The 21,704-nt window shown below is 38.1% G+C and overlaps 5 protein-coding genes across 5 annotated transcripts; 3 read left to right on the top strand and 2 right to left on the bottom strand.

The window, feature by feature from the left end:
- The first annotated feature begins 2,802 nt into the window (after positions 1 to 2,802).
- On the top strand, positions 2,803 to 5,677 carry LOC147948679 (uncharacterized). Its single transcript, XM_087468141.1, has 3 exons — positions 2,803 to 3,957; positions 4,064 to 5,213; positions 5,319 to 5,677. The coding sequence occupies exons 1-3, from the start codon at positions 2,803 to 2,805 to the stop codon at positions 5,675 to 5,677; spliced, it is 2,664 nt and encodes an 887-aa protein (XP_087324267.1).
- Positions 5,678 to 5,719: 42 nt separating this feature from the next.
- On the top strand, positions 5,720 to 6,505 carry LOC147948678 (uncharacterized). The gene has a single exon (XM_087468140.1). It carries the CDS (start codon positions 5,720 to 5,722, stop codon positions 6,503 to 6,505), a length of 786 nt encoding a protein of 261 aa, XP_087324266.1.
- A 2,232-nt stretch (positions 6,506 to 8,737) lies between these two features.
- On the top strand, positions 8,738 to 10,743 carry LOC104718236 (flavonoid 3'-monooxygenase CYP75B137). The gene is made up of 2 exons (XM_087483568.1): positions 8,738 to 9,760; positions 9,986 to 10,743. The coding sequence occupies exons 1-2, from the start codon at positions 8,829 to 8,831 to the stop codon at positions 10,608 to 10,610; spliced, it is 1,557 nt and encodes a 518-aa protein (XP_087339694.1). The 5' UTR covers positions 8,738 to 8,828; the 3' UTR covers positions 10,611 to 10,743.
- Positions 10,744 to 14,170: 3,427 nt separating this feature from the next.
- On the bottom strand, positions 14,171 to 17,407 carry LOC104718225 (amine oxidase [copper-containing] gamma 2). The gene is made up of 4 exons (XM_010435937.3): positions 15,628 to 17,407; positions 15,405 to 15,518; positions 14,719 to 15,281; positions 14,171 to 14,629 (listed from the first exon to the last, which is right to left on the bottom strand). Exons 1-4 carry the CDS (start codon positions 17,014 to 17,016, stop codon positions 14,416 to 14,418), a joined length of 2,280 nt encoding a protein of 759 aa, XP_010434239.2. The 5' UTR covers positions 17,017 to 17,407; the 3' UTR covers positions 14,171 to 14,415.
- A 236-nt stretch (positions 17,408 to 17,643) lies between these two features.
- On the bottom strand, positions 17,644 to 21,703 carry LOC147948677 (uncharacterized). Its single transcript, XM_087468138.1, has 3 exons — positions 21,463 to 21,703; positions 20,414 to 20,968; positions 17,644 to 19,826 (listed from the first exon to the last, which is right to left on the bottom strand). The coding sequence occupies exons 1-3, from the start codon at positions 21,701 to 21,703 to the stop codon at positions 17,644 to 17,646; spliced, it is 2,979 nt and encodes a 992-aa protein (XP_087324264.1).
- Position 21,704: the final 1 nt, after the last annotated feature.

The raw sequence follows: 21,704 nt of genomic DNA, 5'->3' as shown, positions 1-21,704 counted from the left end.
TAATTGATTTTTAGTTAACTTGTGATATGGGACTTAACTTTCAACTTTCGCTTATATCTTTACGTAACAACTAAATAAAGATGATGAGGATTTGCCTTAAACAATGTCAAAGTGAATAAAATCACCAAAATGTAATCTTTATTTTATTTTTGGTTTAAAGCCGTTGAATAGACTTTGAAGTTTGAAGGATTCATATCATTTTCCGTCTTTGTGTTGACAGGACAAAAAAGGTGCTTTTGATGTTAGGGGTTACCAACAATTAAAAGGGAAATAAACTACACATTATCTGAATCTGAGGATGAAAAATGCGCAACTTTAAGAAATATAATATTTATTTTATATCTCCAAACTTCATCATCTTTAATAAAAGATTACTCATGGGATAAATTCAAAACTCAAAAATGATGGTAGATCTCAGCAATTTTTGTAAGGCCACAACGGAAACAACGTCCAAACAAGTTATTAAGTGACATGTATTAATATGATTATATGAGTCTATCTTCTATAATTTTTAGTTGACAAATTACGTCTTGACCCAACAGAAAATACAAAATCGATGATCATTTGCCCATACAGCTTACATCAAACATATTACTATTCTCGAAGTTGTTTAAATATTGATTGACGATTTTAATGTTAAATATCATTTCAATGTTTACAAATACATTGTATAAATCATATATTTTGTAATCACAAAATTCGCCAAGAATGTATTGCAATGTGGTTATATCGCAAAACAACATGTCCTAGAAGAGAATCAGTCTAAGCTTTTAAACATTTTGTTATTCAAAAAAGTAAACATGATTAATGAAATCCAATATACATGAGGGTGTAGTTTAATTACTTAAGATACATACTCTTCATGCCCTCTTCTTTTTTGGTGGATAGAAACATGTTTTTTCGCTCAGGACTCTCCCTTTGTGTCAGAGGGTTCCCTTTCTCCCGTCGCTTGGGGATATCTAGCCGGAGTTTCTTTTTTTCTGCCGGACTTGCCTTTTTCCTCCATGAGGATTTCTCGGGATTTTATGGAAATTCTGATTTGCTTTCCAAGATGGCGATATTTGGTGAATATTCTCCGGATTATTTCGAATCTCAACCGGAGATATTTAGGGTTTCGAAACAAGCGACGATTTTGGTTCCTTTCCTCCCAAGCGCTAGTTTCTCCCATAGACGATTGTGTCTCTTCTTACTGCTGATGGCGGAGCATCTGAATCTGGCGATGGAGTCTATGGCGATTACGGAAGACAGTCCTGTAATTCTCACAGAGGATAGCGAGTGTAGTGTCATGGTAGAGAACCGTACGAGTATTTTGGGTCGGCTTCTTAACCCAGAATGTCAAAGTATGGCTAAGATGATCATGAAAATGCCACGGATCTGGGGGGTTTATGATCGAGTACATGGGATTGCTTTGTCTAAAGATAGATTTCAATTCATCTTCCAATTGGAAAGCGATATGGAGCAGGTTCTGAAGACCGGTTTTTGGACCTTTGATGACTGGGGAATGATTCTGGAAAGATGGATGGAAACACCGCCTTTAAACTTCCTCTCCACTTTCTCTGTTTGGATCCGGCTAAGCAACATTCCCATGAACTATCTCTCGCTGAAGACGATTCAGGCTATTTCGGAAAGAGTGGGGTGTGTGGAAGAGATTGCTTTTGATCCACTTAAATCTCAATACAACTCTTTTGTTCGTGTTCGGGTGACCTTTGATGTCTCAAACCCTTTGGCCAAGACGAAGATGTTACAACTCCCAAAAGGACTCACGGCGGCTGTTGATGTGGACTATGAGCGAGTCATAAAGCGATGTTTTCATTGTTTGCGCCTCACCCATGATAAACAGCGATGCCCTTTTTTGCGTCAGGAACAGAGGGAAAAAGGTGGCCCATCTGTGAGTCGGGAGAAGCAGTTAGAGTTTGGAACCTCAACCCGGGATAATCTCTTCCCTCAGGATCTGGTCAAGGCAATCTTTCCCCTCCTACAACCAACAGCTCCTCCTGGTTTTGCCCAGAGGTCCAATGTTGTGGCTCCAGAGGTTTTGACTGAAATGAAAAAGTTCTTAGCATCTGGAGACCCTGCCCTGCTTGCACAACGGGAACAAGCACTGAAGGCTACACTAGAGTCTATTGCTCATGACTCGCGGGCTCAAAGATCAATGCTTCGACTGGAAGCTCCTCCGACATTGACTCAACACACTGAGAAAGATAAAGGACTGGTCTTTGGTTATGGGAACCCAACGCCGCCTACTCTGACACAACCAATGCTGCTAAAGGCCAGCGGAGACAAGGAGGCAACTGGGAATAAGGCTAGTGGGGATGGTACACAACGACTCCAATCGGTAGCTGCAGTGAACAACGGGAATGCTGGTACAAATGTTATTAGGCGTTCAGCGGACAATATAGTATTAGCATAACCGGGTGGATTCCACATTGGGCTATTAGAGACGGCAGGATATGGCATTTCTCGTAAACCGGGGAAGGCTCATTCTGCAACATCCTCTTGGAAGCGAAAGAAAACCGGTAAGAGCTCGCTTCCTCGGACCACTCTAATGACTAGGTCCAGGGAAACGTGTGATTCCTCTTCAGGAGGCACATCCTCCAAAAGGAAACCCGAGAATGAGAGTGAAGTGTCTTCGAAAGCTTTCAAGAGAGGAGGGGAAGGTTTCGGTCAAAGTGATAATGGATCACACGGTGCTAGTCTGAATGGTATGGGCCTCCAAGCGCAGGGAGAGTCTCAGTTGGGAGTTTTCAACAATAATGTTCTGAAATCAGGTTTGGTGGTTCCCCAGAAACCACCCAATTCCCAATGAGTATCACCAGTTGGAACTGTCAAGGTATAGGGAGCACCTCGGCAGTTCGACGTCTAAAGGAAATGCGTCGTGACCATTTTCTAGATTTTTTGTTCCTCCTGGAGACTAAAAACTCCAGTGATCACGTTGTAGGAGTGATGGACTGGCTGGGTTATGATAAGGTGCACATTGTCAATCCGGTGGGATTGAGTGGAGGCTTGGCTCTGTTTTGGAAAGATACATATACAGTTGAGATATTGTCCTCTGATTCTCGACTGATAGACACACGAATCACAAAAGGAGCCCTGTCTTTTTATGCCACCTTCGTTTACGGTGACCCAGTTAGGCAGAAGAGAGATGAGGTGTGGGAGCGCTTAGTTAGAATTGGCATCCAACGGGATGAGGCTTGGTTTCTCACGGGGGATTTTAACGAACTCATGGACAATTCGAAGAAGATGGGTGGTCCTCCTCGCCCAGAATGGTCCTTCTATCCTTTCCGTAATATGGCAAGAAGTTGTAGACTGAAAGAGGTGCAGAGTTTAGGCAATTTCTTCTCCTGGGGAGGTAGGCGAGAAAATGTCTGGGTGCAATCTAGATTGGATAGAAGTTTTGGCAACTGTGCTTGGTTTAATCTTTTTCCAAGGGCCAGAACTGAATATCTAGAGTTCATGGGGTCAGACCACAGACCAATAATTACGCGCTTTGTGGGTGAAACTGGCTTGTTTAGAGGACGGTTTTGCTATGACAAAAGATGGGCTCAACGGCCTGAGACCATGGAGATTATGCAACGAACATGGCAGAGTAAAAGTTCGCGAATGGGAAGAACAGTTTCTGAAAACTTGATTCAGTGCCGGAAAGCTTTATCCAAATGGAAGCGGACAGCAAACACAAATTCGCATAGCCTAATCCAACGCCTCAAATGGGAACTTGAGCAGGAATCTACCAAACTGTTCCCAAATTTCCAAAAGCTTCAACAAGTTAAACGCGATCTCTCAGAAGCTTTCAAGGAAGAGGAGATTTACTGGAAACAGAAGAGTCGACAGGCATGGCTGCGGGAGGGAGATAGGAACACGGCTTATTTTCATGGTTGTGTTAACTATAAACGGATGAAGAACCGGATAGTCTCACTGATGGATAAGAACGGGAATGAAGTCTATGAAGAGGGCTCTAAGGTTTTTTTACCTCTGGTATCCTCCCTTCAGACTGGAATCATACACAAATATGTCTCATCCCGAAGAAACCAAACGCTAACACAATGCCGGATATGCGTCCCATCAGCTTGTGTTTGGTCCTATACAAGATTGTATCCAACGTTCTTTGTTCCCGCTTAAAGCGCTGTTTGCCAAAGCTGGTGTCGAAACACAAGGTGCGTTTGTTTCCGGGCGTTTGATATCTGATAATATACTTATAGCTCATGAGATCGTGCACGCCTTACGTACCAACGCAAAGTTCAGCAAGGATTATATTGCGATCAAAACCGACATGTCGAAGGCATACGACAGAGTAGAATGGAGCTTTCTGGAGGTACTTTTTACAAAGATGGGCTTTCATAGCCAGTGGACACAGTGGATCATGTCGTGTATTCGATCAGTGTCGTATACTGTCCTCATAAATGGCAGTGCACATGGTTTCATCAGTCCGGCCAGAGGTATACGGCAAGGTGATCCCCTCTCACCCTTCCTCTTCATTTTGTGTGCGGAGGGCCTGGTACATGTTATGCAGCGTCGACAGGATCAAGAAAGACTAACTGGGTTCAGGTTCAATGAGATATGTCCTCCTGTGCAACACCTCTTGTTCGCAGATGACAGTCTTTTTGTCAGCAAGGCTTCTCATGCGGAGTGTAAGGAGATCCTGGACTGTCTATCGTTATATGGTAGAGCGTCAGGGCAGATGATCAATTTTTCTAAGTCTGCGATAACGGTTGGTGCTAAAACAGATGACCAAGTCAAACAGATGATAAAAGCTACACTAGGCATTGATGCAGAAGGTGGTGCGGGCTCTTACTTGGGTCTGCCTGAGTGTTTCAGTGGTTCAAAGCAGGCCCTGTTAGCTTTTATTGGAGATAAATTAAAAAAGAGGCTGCATGGTTGGTATGCAAAGTCACTCTCACTGGGCGGAAAAGAGATTTTGCTCAAGTCAGTGGCGTTGGCTCTCCCCGTTTATGCAATGTCTTGCTTCAGATTAAGTAAGAACCTCTGTCGCAAACTGACAAGTGCAATGCGAGATTTTTGGTGGAGTCATAGTGAAGATAAGAGAAAGATCCCATGGGTGGCCTGGAAAAAGCTATGTAAAGTCAAATCTGAGGGTGGGCTGGGTTTCAAAGACATCGAAGATTTCAACCAGGCTCTGTTAGCAAAACAGTCATGGCGTATGCTAAACAACCCTGATTCCCTAGTTGCTCGTTTTTTCAAGAGTCGCTATTTCCGGGGTAAGTCCATCATGGACTGCGGTTTAGGCTCTCGTCCCTCTTATGCATGGTGAAGTATACTACATGGGCGAGACCTCTTGAAACAAGGACTTCTGCGAGTCATAGGGGATGGCAAGGATACATTGGTATGGTTGGACAAATGGATACATGAAGATCATCCTAGGGCCCCTTACCGGTTCCAAACTTTCTTCGAGGTTGGTCTCAAGGTCGCTGACCTTAAGGACTCAACAAGTGGACAATGGAATGTTGCTAAGGTAAAAGAAGTATTCCCTCCTTTGGATGCACAGAAGGTATTGGCTATGAAGTTTATAGATTCTACGAGTGATTACTCTATATGGCCATACACTAAGTCTGGCGCTTATTCGGTGAAAAGTGGCTATTGGCTAGCGAGTTCGTTGACAACGAGATACGTTTCCCCATCTGAGGAGGAGAGACTACCTACCAGGCTGAAAGCCAATCTCTGAAAGCTGCACACTGTCCCAAAAATCAAAACGTTTCTTTGGCGTATGCTTTCAGGAGCGCTTGCGGTGTCGGAGAGGCTAGCATCTCGCGGTATTCCAATTGATCTGAGGTGTATGACGTGTGGTACCACTGTGGAAACTATTAGCCACACCCTTTTTGGTTGTCATCCTGCTCGACAGGCCTTTGCTGTAGCTAACATACCACTACCGAGCGAAGGGTTCTCTGACAATGACACTGTGAAGAATTGGGAATTTTTTGACAAGATGATACAGGATCCTGCTGTGCCTGACGAGGTGCGTGAGGTTGTTCCTTGGTTGTTGTGGGAAATCTGGAAGGGCAGAAACAGACTGGTGTTTCAGAGTAAGCACAGTGACACACTGGAACTGGTAACGAAGGCATACTGGGAGGCGCGGCTGTGGAAAGAAGCTCATCAGGAGGCTGAACAATCTGTCGCTACATGGGACCGGAAATGTACTATCCTGGAGGGTCGGTGGCTCAGACCTCCGGCGGGGGTCATTAAATGTAATGTTGTTGTGTCTTGGGTCAATAAGGTAGCAATGGTTGGTGGTGCCTGGATAGCTCGAGATGCTGATGGTAAAGTACTACTTCATGCTCGAGATGCTTTCAATAGGTGTGATTCTATGTTTCTGGCGGGGTTACAGTGCATCCGCTGGGCTCTAGAAGCTTTACAGACGCTACATTTTGATAAGGTGATCATAGAAATTGACAGAGCGATGGTGGTTCAGGCCATCAACTCTCCCCAAGACTGGCCTCGTTTTCGGGCTCTGCTTCGTGAAATTGAACTTATGCTCAACAGCATGATGGTCTAGGAGTGTACGCAGATAGCTTCCTCAGCAAATAAAGCAGCAAGGGCCATTGCAGGGAGTGTCACCCGCGATGGAAGACTTCAATCATATCTGAGTTTGGGAGGCCCTTCCTGGCTCCATGATATTCTGCGAACGGACGAGTGATAAGGCAGTCCGACTCATTGCTTTGTTTTTTTAGTCATACTTGGAGGGCTGTTTAAGCCTCATTATCAAGTATTTGTTGTTTATGTTTCCCTTGTTTTCTTTCCAATATGTATTTTCTCAAACTTATGGTTTTTCAATCAGATGACAAAAAAAAAAAAAGATACATACTCTTCCCCCCAAAATTAATATCATTTTTATCAAAAAAATCTAATTAAAAAACAAAATACAGAAAAATGAAAATCTAACAGTTAAAAAAATTGCCAATAGAACAAATATGAAGATAAGCCCGTGCGTAGCACGGGACAACTCCTAATTAAATATATGAACATACCACTATTTAACATATCCTCAACTAAATCATCGTAACCTATATATAGATTTATTTAAATTTGGATAAAACACAAATCTAAAAACCTTACCAAAAAAAAAACACAAATCTAAAAATTAGTTATAAAAATCGCATTGAAAACTTCAAAAGGTGATATTTTTTTGTAAAACGAGAAAAAAAGTTCGACGACCGAATTTTCAAAGAGACTCATCACTCATGGATATTCACGTCAAATAGTCGAAACAACGAAAGTAGCGTTCTATCCATTTAAATTCATCAATTGTGTTGTATCTATCTCAAATTTTTGGAAAGCTTTCCCCTGTTCCTCAACAAAATGGTCCCCTGTTAGTGACGTTAGAAGCCATCGAAATTATTAGCTTTTTCCCCTTTTTTCATTTTTTTTTTTTTTCAAATTGGTTTTGTTTTTCTTTAAATGCAGGGTCCATAGTTGCAATATCTTCCTATTTTATTAACATTGGAAGTATCACCTCTATTATTGATTTATTACTACTATTAGATTAGGACCCGCGGTATATCGCGGGACAAATTATATATAATTAAAATATTTATATTATAAGTTTTATTTATTAGTTAAATAATTGTATAATAATTGTTAATTTTATAGTTTAAACCATATAATACTGTAATATAATTTATTTTTTACATAATATTTATTTAATCAATTTAATTAGATATGTCTATTCTCTGATACCAATAGTGTTAACAAAATAATGAAATGATGTTTTACCCGTATAATACCGAAATAATGATATTTTCAATTTATATAAATATCGACAAAACCCGTTCCACTATATAACCCCGTCTCGAGATATTTTAATTCGCACTATATCATCTTAATTTTTAATATTTATTATTTTGTATTATAAATATTAGATTAAGTTGATATGTTATTTATTAAGATTGTAACCATTTACATTTTATAAGATTGGCGCTTCTTATAAAATTTAAATATTTATAATACTTAGAATTCTTAAAACAGTTGAATATTTCTCATATTTGAAGTTTCGTACGAGTTTAAATATTTTATTAATATTTTAAAAGTCTTCTAACTTTTTTAAAAGTTGAAATATTTATAATATTTAAACTTTTTAAATATTTATAATATTTGAAAGTTCATAAACTTTTAAGTATTATTAATATTTTAAAAAGTTTAACTTTCTAAAAATATTAATATTTATAATATTTATTCGTTTTATAAAATATAAATATTTATAATATTTAACTTTTAAAAATATTTAAAATAAAGAACTGGAATAAACCAAATAAAAGTTTTTTAACTTTGAATGCCTAATAAATTAAACTTTCTTTGTATTCTGAATCATTTTGGTCTCTTTTATAGTATGACTCTGAACTATTGCCCAATTTTTTAGTGGATGTGGGATATTGTATCCGTATTTTTTTTATTAATCTATTGAGTAATATATGTCCGTTTTTAAAAAATTTTATTACATCATATGCAAGAAAAAATCACAATTTTTATTAACTAAATGTATTATAGAATAATTCAAGATAAGATAAATATAAATTCAAATAAAAATGAGAACCATATATTTATGTTTAAATGAGGTAGACAGATTTTCTTATTTTTTTAAGTTTTATCTATAATTAATTTTGAAATTTTTGGTAACTAATATTAAATTCAATGCATTAAATGCAAAACTTTTCAAAACGTATTTTTGAGCAAAAACTTCTGCAAAAATACTAGTATAGATATTACTATATTGTAAGAGTAAAGATGACATACGATGAAATAATACTATCCACATTCCTTTTCTTACTTTCTTAGATGACCTCATAGTTTCTTTCCCAAAAAACACTCTGCAAGATTCAAAAATGTCTCCGATTTCAAATCTCTTTCCCGATAACACATTTAATCTCACTCCTTACGCAATTCCCATTCTCACCGCCATCTTATCGATTCTATGGTACATCTCCAAACGCTCGCCACAACCGCCTCTACCCCCTGGACCACGAGGGCTACCTATAGTTGGGAACCTCCCGTTTCTTGACCCGGACCTTCATACCTACTTTGCAAACCTAGCAAAAAAACACGGTCCAATCTTCAAACTCAATCTTGGCTCGAAACTAACCGTCGTGGTCAACTCTCCATCGCTGTCTCGAGAGATCTTGAACGATCAAGATATCAATTTCTCAAACCGAGACGTTCCTATCACTGGCCGAGCCGCTACATATGGCGGTATTGACATCGTTTGGTCACCATACGGCGCCGAGTGGAGACAGCTTAGAAAAATCTGCGTTCTCAAACTCCTTAGCCGCAAGACTTTGGATTCTTTCTACGAGCTCCGACGCAAAGAAGTCCGAGAAAGAACGAGATATCTATACCAGCAAGGTCAAGAAGAATCCCCGGTTAAAGTCGGAGATCAATTGTTTTTGACGATGTTGAATCTGACTATGAATATGTTATGGGGAGGGTCGGTGGAAGCAGACGAGATGGAGAGTGTCGGAACAGAGTTTAAAGGAGTTATCACTGAGTTAACCGGGCTTTTGGGTGAGCCTAATGTTTCTGACTTTTTCCCGTGGCTAGCGAGATTCGATCTTCAAGGGCTTGTTAAGAGGATGCGTGTGTGTTCTCGAGAGCTCGATGCGGTACTCGATCGAGCCATTGAGCATATGCAAAGGCTAAAAGGAAGAGATGATCATGATGGTGAAAGCAAAGACTTCGTGCAATATTTGATGAAGTTAAAGGACCAAGAAAGTGACTCGGAGGTTCCCATTACCGCTAACCATGTCAAAGCCGTACTCACGGTATATAATTAATTGTTTCATTTTTATAATTTTAGGATAATAGTATTGGTAGTTTGGAATCATTGATCTGCAAAAACATAATTTAACGAAACTACGGAATTGTGGTTTTATAGTTATATTTGTTATAATTTAGATCTCATTTGCAAAGTCTGTCGGTGAATTTAAGTTCCGACCATTTGTTATGAAAAGTGATTTGTTCATTAATGTTATTGTTTATGTGTGAAAGATATGGTGGTTGGTGGCACAGACACATCAACAAACACGATAGAGTTTGCAATGGCTGAGCTAATGAGCAACCCGGAGCTGATAAAAAGAGCACAACAAGAGCTAGACGAAGTTGTCGGCAAAGACAATATTGTTGAAGAATCACACATCACTAGACTTCCTTACATATTAGCCATTATGAAAGAAACGCTTAGGCTTCACCCTACCCTTCCTTTGTTAGTCCCTCACCGTCCGGCTGAAACCGCAGTGGTGGGCGGCTACACTATCCCTAAAGACACTAAGATCTTCGTCAATGTTTGGTCTATTCAGAGAGACCCAAATGTGTGGGAGAACCCAACAGTGTTTCGTCCAGAAAGGTTTCTTGATAACAACACTTGTGATTTCACTGGAGTCAATTATAGCTATTTTCCGTTTGGATCTGGCCGGAGAATTTGCGCCGGCGTAGCACTCGGCGAGAGGATGGTTTTGTACACTCTGGCGACACTGTTGCATTCGTTCGATTGGAAGATACCGGAAGGACAAGTGTTGGATTTAGAAGAGAAGTTTGGGATTGTCTTGAAGCTCAAGACCCCTCTTGTTGCCTTGCCCATTCCGAGGTTGTCCGATTCGGATCTTTATCTATAAATGCAATTCTCATACCATAAAAAATAAAATTATTACTTGTTATTTGGGGTAAAAGAAGAGTATAATGTAGATATTCACGTAAAACTGTAAAACCAACCATTTGTTTTACTTAATTAAGATATTACTTGTAAGATATTAGTTTCGTAGCATTCAGATTTTGTTTAGTCGGACATGCATAACTAACATGGTGTGGTTATATCTCGTTGATTACTAAAAACAGAAGATATAAACTACTTTTTTCTTTTCTCTTGACATCATCCCAAAAGTATAAGAAAACGAATCATGGATATTTATTCTGTACCTGCGCATTACGTAGGATTTTGACATAAAATATTTTATATTAATATAAATTATTGAGTACAAATATAATCATTTAATGTTTTCTTGCATAAATCTATATAAATACTAAACTTACTTTACTAAATGATATATAACATACATATTATTGACAATGTTTTCTTGACAAATAAATAATTTGATAACATATTTAATATCATATACATATATAATATTACTTAGTGAAAGATACATATATAATTAGATTAGGACCCGCCCGATGTACGGGTTTAGATTTTTAAAAATAAAATTAAATTTAAAAGAATATAAAGTAAATATTTTAGTAATCTATCTATAAAAGTAAATAGATACACCGAGTTATCTAGTGTGACATTTGGTGTAAAATGTACGACTCTGCGGTTAAGACAATTAATTATGTTTTTTTTGAATGTCCTCGCTCGTGTGAAGTTTGGGATTTATCTCCGACTCTGGTCTCGTCGAAGGGTGCCTCTCAAAAGGGTGATCCTGATCAACTTCTTCAATTACCATGAATTTTAAGAGCAATCTGGAAAGCCATAAACAAAAAAGTTTTTCAAGGTCTAGAGATTGAGGCAAATGATATAATTACTAAGGCCTTGGGCGATAAGTTAGCCTGGAAAGAGGCGCTCTCTTTTACGGTGGTCTTGTCAGCTCCATCTCCATCTTTGCATGTCCATATATTTCACCTCGTGTTTAAGACGGAGCCTCTCCCCCTGCATTTGGAGTTAGAAGAGTTGTTGTGGGCCATGGAGTAGATATGTGCTGTAGGAATCACTTGTCAACATTTTGAAACTGATTGTGCTGAATTACTCACTATGGTGCAGTCCAAGATTTCCAGTCTTTCTCTAACATGCTCGATGAGTTTAACTCGTTGGAGTCCTTCCTACTATTCTTCATCTCCGGGATCTCACGTGCAGCAAATACGAAGGCGGAGTATCTTGCATGTGTTTCGCGTTCTCTTATCTTTGAAGTTTCTTTAATAAATCCCTTCCATCTAGGCCTGGACATTCGGGTACCCGTTCGGATTCGGTTCATGTATTTTGGGTTTTTGGGTTTAGAGGTATAGGACCCATTCGGGTATTTCTAGACTTTGGATTCGGATTGGATTCGGATCCGGTATTTTGGGTTCGAATTTGGATTACCCAAAGTTCACATAATTCAAAATTTTAGTATCTAATTTAGTCTAAATTATTCAATAATACAAAATTGTTCAATAATACACAATTTATCTATAAATTTAGAGTATTTTTTACCCAAATTTACTAATAAATAGTTTAAATACTTCAAATTATCAAAAGTATCTAAAAATCTGAATATTTTAGACACTTATATTATTAAAATTATAAATATTTCTAATGTATTACTAATATATTACTACTATATATTAATAATGTGGGTATATTTGGATACCCATTCGGATTTCAGTTCGGATCAAGTTTGGGTTCGGATTTTTGGATTTAGAGATTTAGAATCCGTTCGGGTATTTTACAATTTCGGATACGGATTCGGATCGAGTTTTTTGGATCGGGTTCGGATCGGATCTTCGGATCCGGGTATTTTGCCCAGGCCTACTTCCCTCCGTCTTGGGCAACTAACTGAGGAATTTTCTTTTAATTTATTGTTTGGTTGAAAAAAAAGTAAATAGATACACTTTTAGTTAAATAAAATAGTTGTAGATGAGTTCAAAGTTATTAAAATAAAATGAAATTTAACAAAGAATATATATATTTAATTATTTTCGTAAGTAAAAACAATGTATAAAAGTAAAGAGATAAACTTTTAGTTATAGAAAATAGTTGTTTTTTTGTTATAATACACTAATGTATATCCATTTACAAATATACTATCTACATTACCACTAAAAATATATTTGTACACACAAAAATATTTTACTTGTAAAATATACTCTTTAGTATTTACTACAACCAACAACTTTTATTTATGAACACATTAAATAACCTATTATATATCTCTTTACTTTAATATTTTTATAGTTACAAAAACACATACGTTAATCTTACATACTCATATCTTATATATATTACAATAATAGTCTTTTTGAATACATTATTTGATTGGTGAAAAAAATATGAGACGATTATAATTTCAAATTTCTATTTATTAGGTTTTTTTCTCTATTTTACTTTTATATAAAATCTTTTTTTGGTAAGTTTTGAATTTTTACATTTTTATTTTTAAAATTTTTAATAAATTTAGAATTAACACGTGTCAACATCTGAATGATACAATTGACACATGTCACGATCTTGTTAATTAGTAATTTTGACATCAAACTTTATAAAATAAGATATCATGTCCATACCGAATCTCATGAACATTACTTAGTGAAAGATATATATATATATATATATATATATTTGAATTAAACCATTTAAAAATTAAACCATTACTAGTTTAAAAAAAATTTGAATTATATTATTACCACTAATAAAAAAATTTGTAGTATTATTTTATTATTTTAATATTTCATTGATTTTATATAATTTATTTTTATTTATTTAATAACATAAACATGCATTAAATAAATATTTTAAGTTAAATTTAATATTTAAAAAATAATATTAGTTAGGTAGGCAGAATGAGAAGATAGAAAAACTAACTTTATAAATATGAGTTATATGATGATGATTGAATGGTAATGAACATGATGACGTAGATCAGTACTTTTCAAGTTTAACACTATTTGGTGAGATAAGGACAAGCTACACTTATGTGTAAGCATGTACCAAACATTGCATTGATAAGACATGGCAGGACAGCAAAAGAGTTATTATTTTGTATAGTTAGCTTGTAGTAGAATATTAAAAATATACTATTTCACTGTAAGTTCCTAGAACTTTTTTAGGAAGCTCAAAACGCACTTGCAAGAGATTTTTTTTTTTTTTTTTCTTGAACGTACAAACAATCTAAAAACTTACAAAATTATTTCTAAAACTTAATAAATTCCAAAAAAAACTTACAAAAGTCTTAAAAAGTTTAGAGAACTTAAAAAAAATCTTCAAAGATTTCACGGAGAACTTGATCACCAACGAGTCACCAAAATGTGATATTTTTGTCCAAAACTATTTGTCTAAAACTTCAAATGCTAATTTATCAGTGGGTAACTAAGACATAGTACTATTTTTATATATTAAGAAATCAAAAGTCAGTACTGTTTCATATCTAGGACTAGGAGGTTAAACGTGGCAACGTAGGGACTATGCATGTGTCCGTAGTCGATACTATTGGTAATGAAGCAAATCTTAAAGATTTAGGCTTTGTAATTGAGCCAATCTGGAAGATTCTAACATACATAATCCACATGTATGGACTCTCGCTTATAAACATACTTGTACAATAGCATTTACATCTATATATCCGATTACTAAATTTGAGCCCATAAAAACATTGTGTGGACATACATAACGAGTACCGTAATTTGTGGAAGATTCTAAAGTGGTTATTATCTTTATTTTGCACTTTACTCTTCTCAAGCAGAAACAGACTGAACTCCACAAACGGGAAGGTCATGTTCGAAGTTTGGAGCAGCCCCTAGGATAGGATTGCGCTCAAAAAAATTTGTGGGCTTCAAGTCAAAACTCGAAGAAACCGTGGGCATTATCGGAAAATCTTCTTGACATGGAATGTGATGGAAGCCAAGTGTGTACCACACAACTATGTCCTTGTTTTCTATGTCTCTATTCCTGCATGACACCAATAATGCATAAATTAAACAATCGGTTTTTAACTATACAATAACTATATTAATAATTATTATTTCGAAATTAGTTACCTGTCTGACCAAACTTCAAGAGTATCATCACCGTGGCTTTGGTAAGTGAACAAGCCACCAGCCCACTGTTCGGACTTGTTGTAGGGAGTGACCCAAATTTGGTTATTGGTAAAAGCTCCTCTCTTCTGCGGCGGGTCATCATGGTCAAGCAAACTAGCAGCTGTGGCTCTAGGCACAACTTTGTAACCCGTCGGGTTACCAACCCGAGTTGTCTTACCAGAGTTGATAACGTGGAATTCTGATGGATCATACAAACTAAGCTTGATCTGACCATCCTTTTCGGTTTTTGCAATGTTCCTAACTGCTTTGAGGTAACTCTTCCTCGGTGACTCACCTGGCTCAGTCTCTTGCCTCTTGAGGTTCACTTTAACAAATGAGTTGTCGGGGCCATCGACGTCAAGATCAAGGTAAAAAGTGACGTAGTGATCATGAATTACTCCAATTACATTTTCAGACAGAAGCGTGCCGTGAAGCTCTTTTTCATTACCTTCTTTATCTTTCTCCACTTGGTTCTTATTTTGATATGTTGTCCCTTTCACCATTAAAATTCCACTAAGCCCAACCTGTCATTGTAAACTACATTAACTATAGTGGTTCGTGACAAAGAGAATGAAAATATTCATTATTCCATGAAATCATATGGAATCTTTTACATTATTGGAAAAGGATATGATTAAGTAAAGTACCTTAGCTTTGATAAGCCCATCAGTTTGGAACTCATAATCAATGATGTAATCGTAGTTACCTACCGAAGCTGCCATTCGTACCACAAGCGTCACTTTTGGTCTCACTTCCCTTATCTATTAAATTAAAATTGTAATTAACGTTATCACTCTTTTTTATAAACTTCAATTTTTAAACCTTAAAACTTTTTTCTATCTAAATAAATAGGAAAAAAAAAACACTGACCGGTAAGCCTGTGATGGGGCTTTCGGAGTGACGCCACCCAATATCTCCGGCGTAACTCTCGAAAATACAAACCATGTTTTCTCTCACAAACGGTGTTCCATCGGCTGCCGCAAAAACTCCGTCCATATACGCTGCGTTTCGTGGACAATCATTAAGCGGTACGAGTGGCATGGCTTGTAACCCGAACCCGTACTCCCCTGCGTCCATGTAAGTCTTAAAGTACCACGCGTCCGATGGATCCATGTACGGAACAAAAAGCTCGGACACGAACCCTTTGTACATCACGTCACGTGTCTCTTGAGTATCTGGATCATGTACCCTAACCCGTGATAGAACCACACCTGCTCTCGGGTCTGGTTTTAAATGAAATTCCCAGTTTGCCCATTTGACCAAATGGTTGTCCTCTATGACGAAGCTTGGACCACGTGGCTGCTCGATTGATATCGGGTTTAGACGTCGGGTTTTGTCGGTGGTCACGAGCTTTTCGAAGCGGTAATCAGTATTCGTTGAACCGGGTATGGGTATAGCCCGACCCGTATCGGATATCTCGATCACCTTCTTTTTATCTAAATCGATAAGAATAGTCAAACCTTCGATAGGTCGCATGTAGAAGTTGGCCGTACCTTGAGTCAAGAAACACTGGTTTTTAATTACCCTTGCGTTATTATCTTCTTTACTACCATACCAGCCACATGAGATTGGGTAGCAAATCACGTCCGTTAGATTAACTCCACGAGAAAGAATCGTACGGTTGAATTCCGCGTTTGAGAATGGTAGAACCGTCATATCGTTCATCTCTTCTATGGTCATCATCGGGTAACCAGAAACATTAACCGGGCTATTCTCTGACTCTACCTTACCCGTAGAGATATCAACGGTGAGCACGTGCGTGTTGGTGCCAACACGTGCGATAACGGAAGCTTTCCTCGGAGGGAGTGAGTTCCCTTTTTCCCAAAGACGGACAAGGTTCTTGTCAGGCTCTTCAAGAACGATGGTGTGGAACGCGTGAGGTGTACCGGAGGTGAATAGCGCGTGTGAGGTGAGTATTGATCGTACTTTGTTGAACTCCACGACAGTGAGTGGGTCGAGAGGATGGTTTGGTGTGTCGGACGCATGGTCATGGTTTTTAGTCTTTGGTTTAGGATCGTGTTTAGGAATTGGTCGTGGTTGTTGTTTGTTGAAAAGGAAGTTTCTAGAAGCGCAAAGAGGTGAAGAGGAAGAGTCGGTGCAGTCAAGAAGCTTCGTCGGTCCGTGAGAGAAGTTAGTGGATGTGAAAGAGATGATGAAACCGGCCGTGACTATGAGAAAAATTAACCGGAAAAATGTTTTTTGTTCCATGTCAGGTTTTTTTTTGTTTGTTTTCTTGCTTTGGTGAGTACTGAAGGTCATAGGAGTTATCGTATTATATAGAAATAAAGAAACTAGTAAAGCTTAACTCATTACGTGACTCACCACAAAGCACAAAGATATATACAAATCATTACCGAAATAAAATATCTACACCTGCTTTAAGGAAAAGGAAAAAGTTATGTACACAAATCGTATGGAATCTTATCTTTGACAACTGAAAAATGGAGAGGTAAACATATGTCCACTCCTAGAAACCTACAATGCAGTATGATGTATGGTGCCTACGCATTAGTGCTCTAACATACGCCTTTGGCGGCCATATATATATTGTGTCTATACGATATACGACCGTTTTAGGTATACGTTTCATTAATACGGTTTGGATTAATAGGGCTGAATATACGTTGAGTTTATCGGCGTATGTACGGCTACCGTATAAACAGTATGAGTTTTTGTCTTCTTTTTTTTCTTTTACGTTCAATTTTTTTTTTTTAACATCTAGTGTTAATTATATTAGGAGGATAAAGGCTCAGACTTTACAAAAGATTATACTAAAAACCTTAACAAGTAGGCCTAACAAAAATACGGACTTAGCACCCTTACTATGGGTCTGTACCAAAAAACAAAGAAAGGTTAGCCTACCACCTTTTCAAAGCCTACAGAGGATTAAACTCTCTCATTCAGAAAGACATTGTCAAGCCAGCGAAGGTGACTTATAGCAACATATGACTGTAGACGACAATCAGAAGTAACACTTTTTGCAATGAAATCAGCTCCTCTGTTCGCTGAAGGGACTTCTACTTGAAACCGCCAAAAAGTTAACCTACCAAGAGCTCTCCATAATTCCGCAGCGTGATAACGGAAGGAAGGCCAAGCATTTCGTCTGAGAACTGCTCCAACTAATTGTACATCTTCAAAAGCAAATATAACATTGTTATACTTGTGGGAAACCATACTTTCTATCGCCCATAAAACACAACAAAGATTAGCATCCTCTTTCGAGTTTTTATCTGAGAAAGCTCTTCTGCTGTGCAGCAACACATCCCCTGTGTTATCTCTTAGCACCCATGAACCACCTACCAACCTATTTCTCCTCGACCAAGAAACTCCTACATTACATTTGACCCAACCTGAGATTGGTGCTAACCAAGGAGACTGAGGAGGAGGCACCAGTACCGACTGAATATTAGAAACATCAGCAACCTCGATTTGAACATTCTGAGCCAGAAACCATTCCTCAACATCTTGCTTTATCTTCCGAGCTGACTCTAGCGGGGAGAAATATTTGCCTTCAAAGAAGAGAAGGTTTCGATTCTTCCAAATTGTCCATATAATCCATGGGAAACTTTTCCTCAAGTCCCTAGGCCATCGCAGGTTGTCCTTATTTAAGAGGAAGTGGTGAATAATTGAGAACACCGAACCTGAAGCCATACCACCTTCTGGCATTGGATAATCGGACAAAGCCCAGATCTGCCTTGAGATAGTGCAGTTGAAAAGGGCATGTTCTATTGATTCTCCTTCAAGCCCACAAGTTTGACATCTGCTATCAACTTTCATTCCTCTATGAGACAGTAAATCCGCAACTGGAATGGCTCCACTTAACATTTTCCACAAAAAAACTTTGATTTTGGGATCAGTTGAGATAGACCAAACCTGTTCCTTGAGAGGGTTGATGGAGGGTTGTATGGGAGCTTCTTGTAGTAGGAGATTTTCATCTGAGTTTGTCGCTAACCAATAAGCTGATTTGACTGTGAAGTCTCCACTCTTATTATATTTCCACACCCAAAAATCATCCATGGATACCACAGGCTTAACTGATTTGATCAAGGCTATGTCTCCTGGAAAGAAGTGATAATGTAGTTTATCCAAGTCCCAGTCTCTTTCTTCAAAATTAATGAGCTCCTGCACATTAAGATTTGGATTAATACGATCATTTTTGATCCAAGGGGCTCTTCTGTCTTCGACTTCATCTTCCAACCATCTGTCCACCCAGACTTTCAGAGAGACACCATTACCAACTTTTTTAACCAAGCCTTTTAAGAGTAAATCTCTACCATGGAGAATACTTCTCCATCCGAAGGATGGTCTCTGACCAAGCGAAGCTTCAACAAAGTTACAGTTTGGGAAGTATCTGCTCTTCATCACTCTTGAAAAGAAACAATTCAGAAATTGAATGATTCTCCAAGCCTGTTTTGCAAGAAGAGCTTGGTTGAAGAGTTCGATGTCTCTGAAACCTAGTCCAACCTGTGATTTTGGAAGACACATCCGATCCCAACTTTGCCAGTGGATTTTACGGTTATGTTCAAAAGAACTCCACCAAAATTGAGCCATTGCACTAGAAAGGTTGGAACAGGTAGTCTTAGGCAGTTTAAAGCAAGACATCGCAAAAACAGGCATAGCTAGTGCCACTGATTTCAGCAAAATCTCCTTTCCTCCCTGAGACAAGGATCTAGCATACCATCCAGATAGTTTGGCCTTTAGTCTATCCTTTATATAGTCCAACATTTGAATCTTGGAATCGCTGAAACATTCTGGAAGACCTAGGTAGGTACCCACTCCCCCCTCATTTTGAATCAGTAGAGTAGACTTGATTTCTTGTTTGTGGATCTCTGAAACTGATTTCCCAAAGGTTATTGAGGACTTATTGAGATTAATTACTTGCCTAGTTGCCTTTCCATACACATTGAGGATCCTTTGTAGCTCCAAACTCTCTTCTTTGTTGGCTTTACACACAAAGAGGCTATCATCTGCGAATAAGAGATGGTTAATGATAGGACCTCCTTCTATGAATTGAATCCCAGAAATGAGCCCAACTGATTGTGCTGAGTTGAGAAGATGCGATAATCCTTCTGTGCAGAGGACGAAAAGAAATGGAGATAAAGGATCTCATTGTCTGAGCCCTCTCTGAGGAATAACCATTCCGAATGGTTGATCATTTATCAGAACCGAATATGTAACCGATGATACACAAAACATGATCAAATTTATCCATTTTCGTGAAATCCCAAAGCTCCAAGAAGGGATCTTAAGTAGCTCCATTCTACTCTGTCAAAGGCTTTAGACATGTCTGATTTCACTACCATGAATTCTGAAGATATATTCTTGTGAGCACTGAGACTATGGACCAATTCATGCGCTACCAATATATTGTCAGAGATCAGTCGTTCAGCGACAAAGGCAGATTGAGCTTCTGAAACAAGCAAAGGGAGAATAGGCTGTAACCTTTGGACAATGATCTTTGAGACAATCTTATAAAGGACCGAGCAAAGACTGATTGGCCTCATGTTTGCCATTTCTTAAGGGTGTGGTATCTTTGGAATTAAACAGAGATGTGTGTAATTCCATTCTGAAGGGAAGATACCTGTCTCAAAAAACTTTTTTACTTCAAGAATAACCTGGGGACCAACTGTAGACTAGAAATGTTGAAAAAACAAACCAGACATGCCATCAGCTCCTGGAGAGCTTGAGGGTTTGATTGCAAAGGTAGCTCTTTTGATCTCTTCATCTGTAACCGGTTCCAGCAAAGATTTATTCATATCATCTGTGATTTTAGAAGGGAAGTCAACGAACCAGCTAGCAAAACTAGAAGGGTTTGAGGAAGTGAAGAGATTCTGAAAATAGGCGCATGCCACTTCACCTTTAGCTGCCTCTGATTTTTGATCGTTTCCATTTATGTCTTTTAGGATTTCAATCCTTTTCTTTGATTTATTTCCTTTGACTGATGAATGAAAGAATTTGGTGTTACGGTCTCCACATCTCATCCATTTATCTCTGCTTCGTTGGTGCCAATAGAATTCCTCATCTCTGTAAGCTCTGGCTAACTCTCTTTTTAGGAAGTGAACATGATCCAGGTTTGGGAATCTAGCTGATTGGTCTTTTTCAAGAGCTATTTCCACGAGATGGATCTTGTCCTTCGTATTAGTGTTATTTTTCTTTTTCCAGGAGCTAAGTGCCTTCCTGCATCCACGTAATCTACCCGAAGAAGAACAGTCTGTGCGAGCATGAGATAAATTTTAAAGCTTTTATGACCTCTGCTTCAACCTCTGGTCTGAACAAGAGTCTTTTGTCAAAACAAAACTGATCTCTGTATTCTTGTTGGGAAGTAAGAATCTTCATCAATACCAGTCTATGGTCCGATCCTCTGAAGTCTAAGATGGATTGGTTTGATGCTGGAAATTGAGATAGCCATTCTTTATTTCCAAAGACCCTATCCAACTTGCTTTGAATCCATAAATCGTATCTCTTTCCTGCCTAGGTGAAACCATTTCCGTGACTAGAAAGTTCAGACATTTGACAAGCATATAACATATCAGAAAATGGCTTAAAAACATATTCGCTTCTCCTAGGTCCTCCAAGCTTCTCTCCATTATGCAGAATGTCATTAAAGTCACCCAACATACACCAGCTCTCTCTTCTGCTGATACCAATCCTACTGATCCTTTCCCAAACCACTTTTCTTTTCTTGAATTCTGGATCTCCATATACATGACACAAAAAACGAGTAGGCTCCAAACTGAACTTGTAGGTCCAGAAGGTTTTTATCCGCAAATTTCACCTCTATCTGAACGTTACTCTTACAAAATACTGCTAAACCACCACACTTTCCAACCGGATCCATTGTATACACCCTACTATACCCCAACAATGCTTGAACATCTACTAAAGTATCTCTACCATGCATCGTTTTCATCAAGAACATAATCTCAGGAAAATGTTGTTTACGCATT

Source organism: Camelina sativa, chromosome 2 (genome assembly GCF_030686135.1).
Source record: "Camelina sativa cultivar CO46 ecotype springtype chromosome 2, ASM3068613v1".
In the NCBI taxonomy this organism is placed as follows: Eukaryota; Viridiplantae; Streptophyta; class Magnoliopsida; order Brassicales; family Brassicaceae; genus Camelina; species Camelina sativa.
Note: the sequence above shows the minus strand (reverse complement) of the source record. Positions and strands in the feature narration are given on the sequence as shown.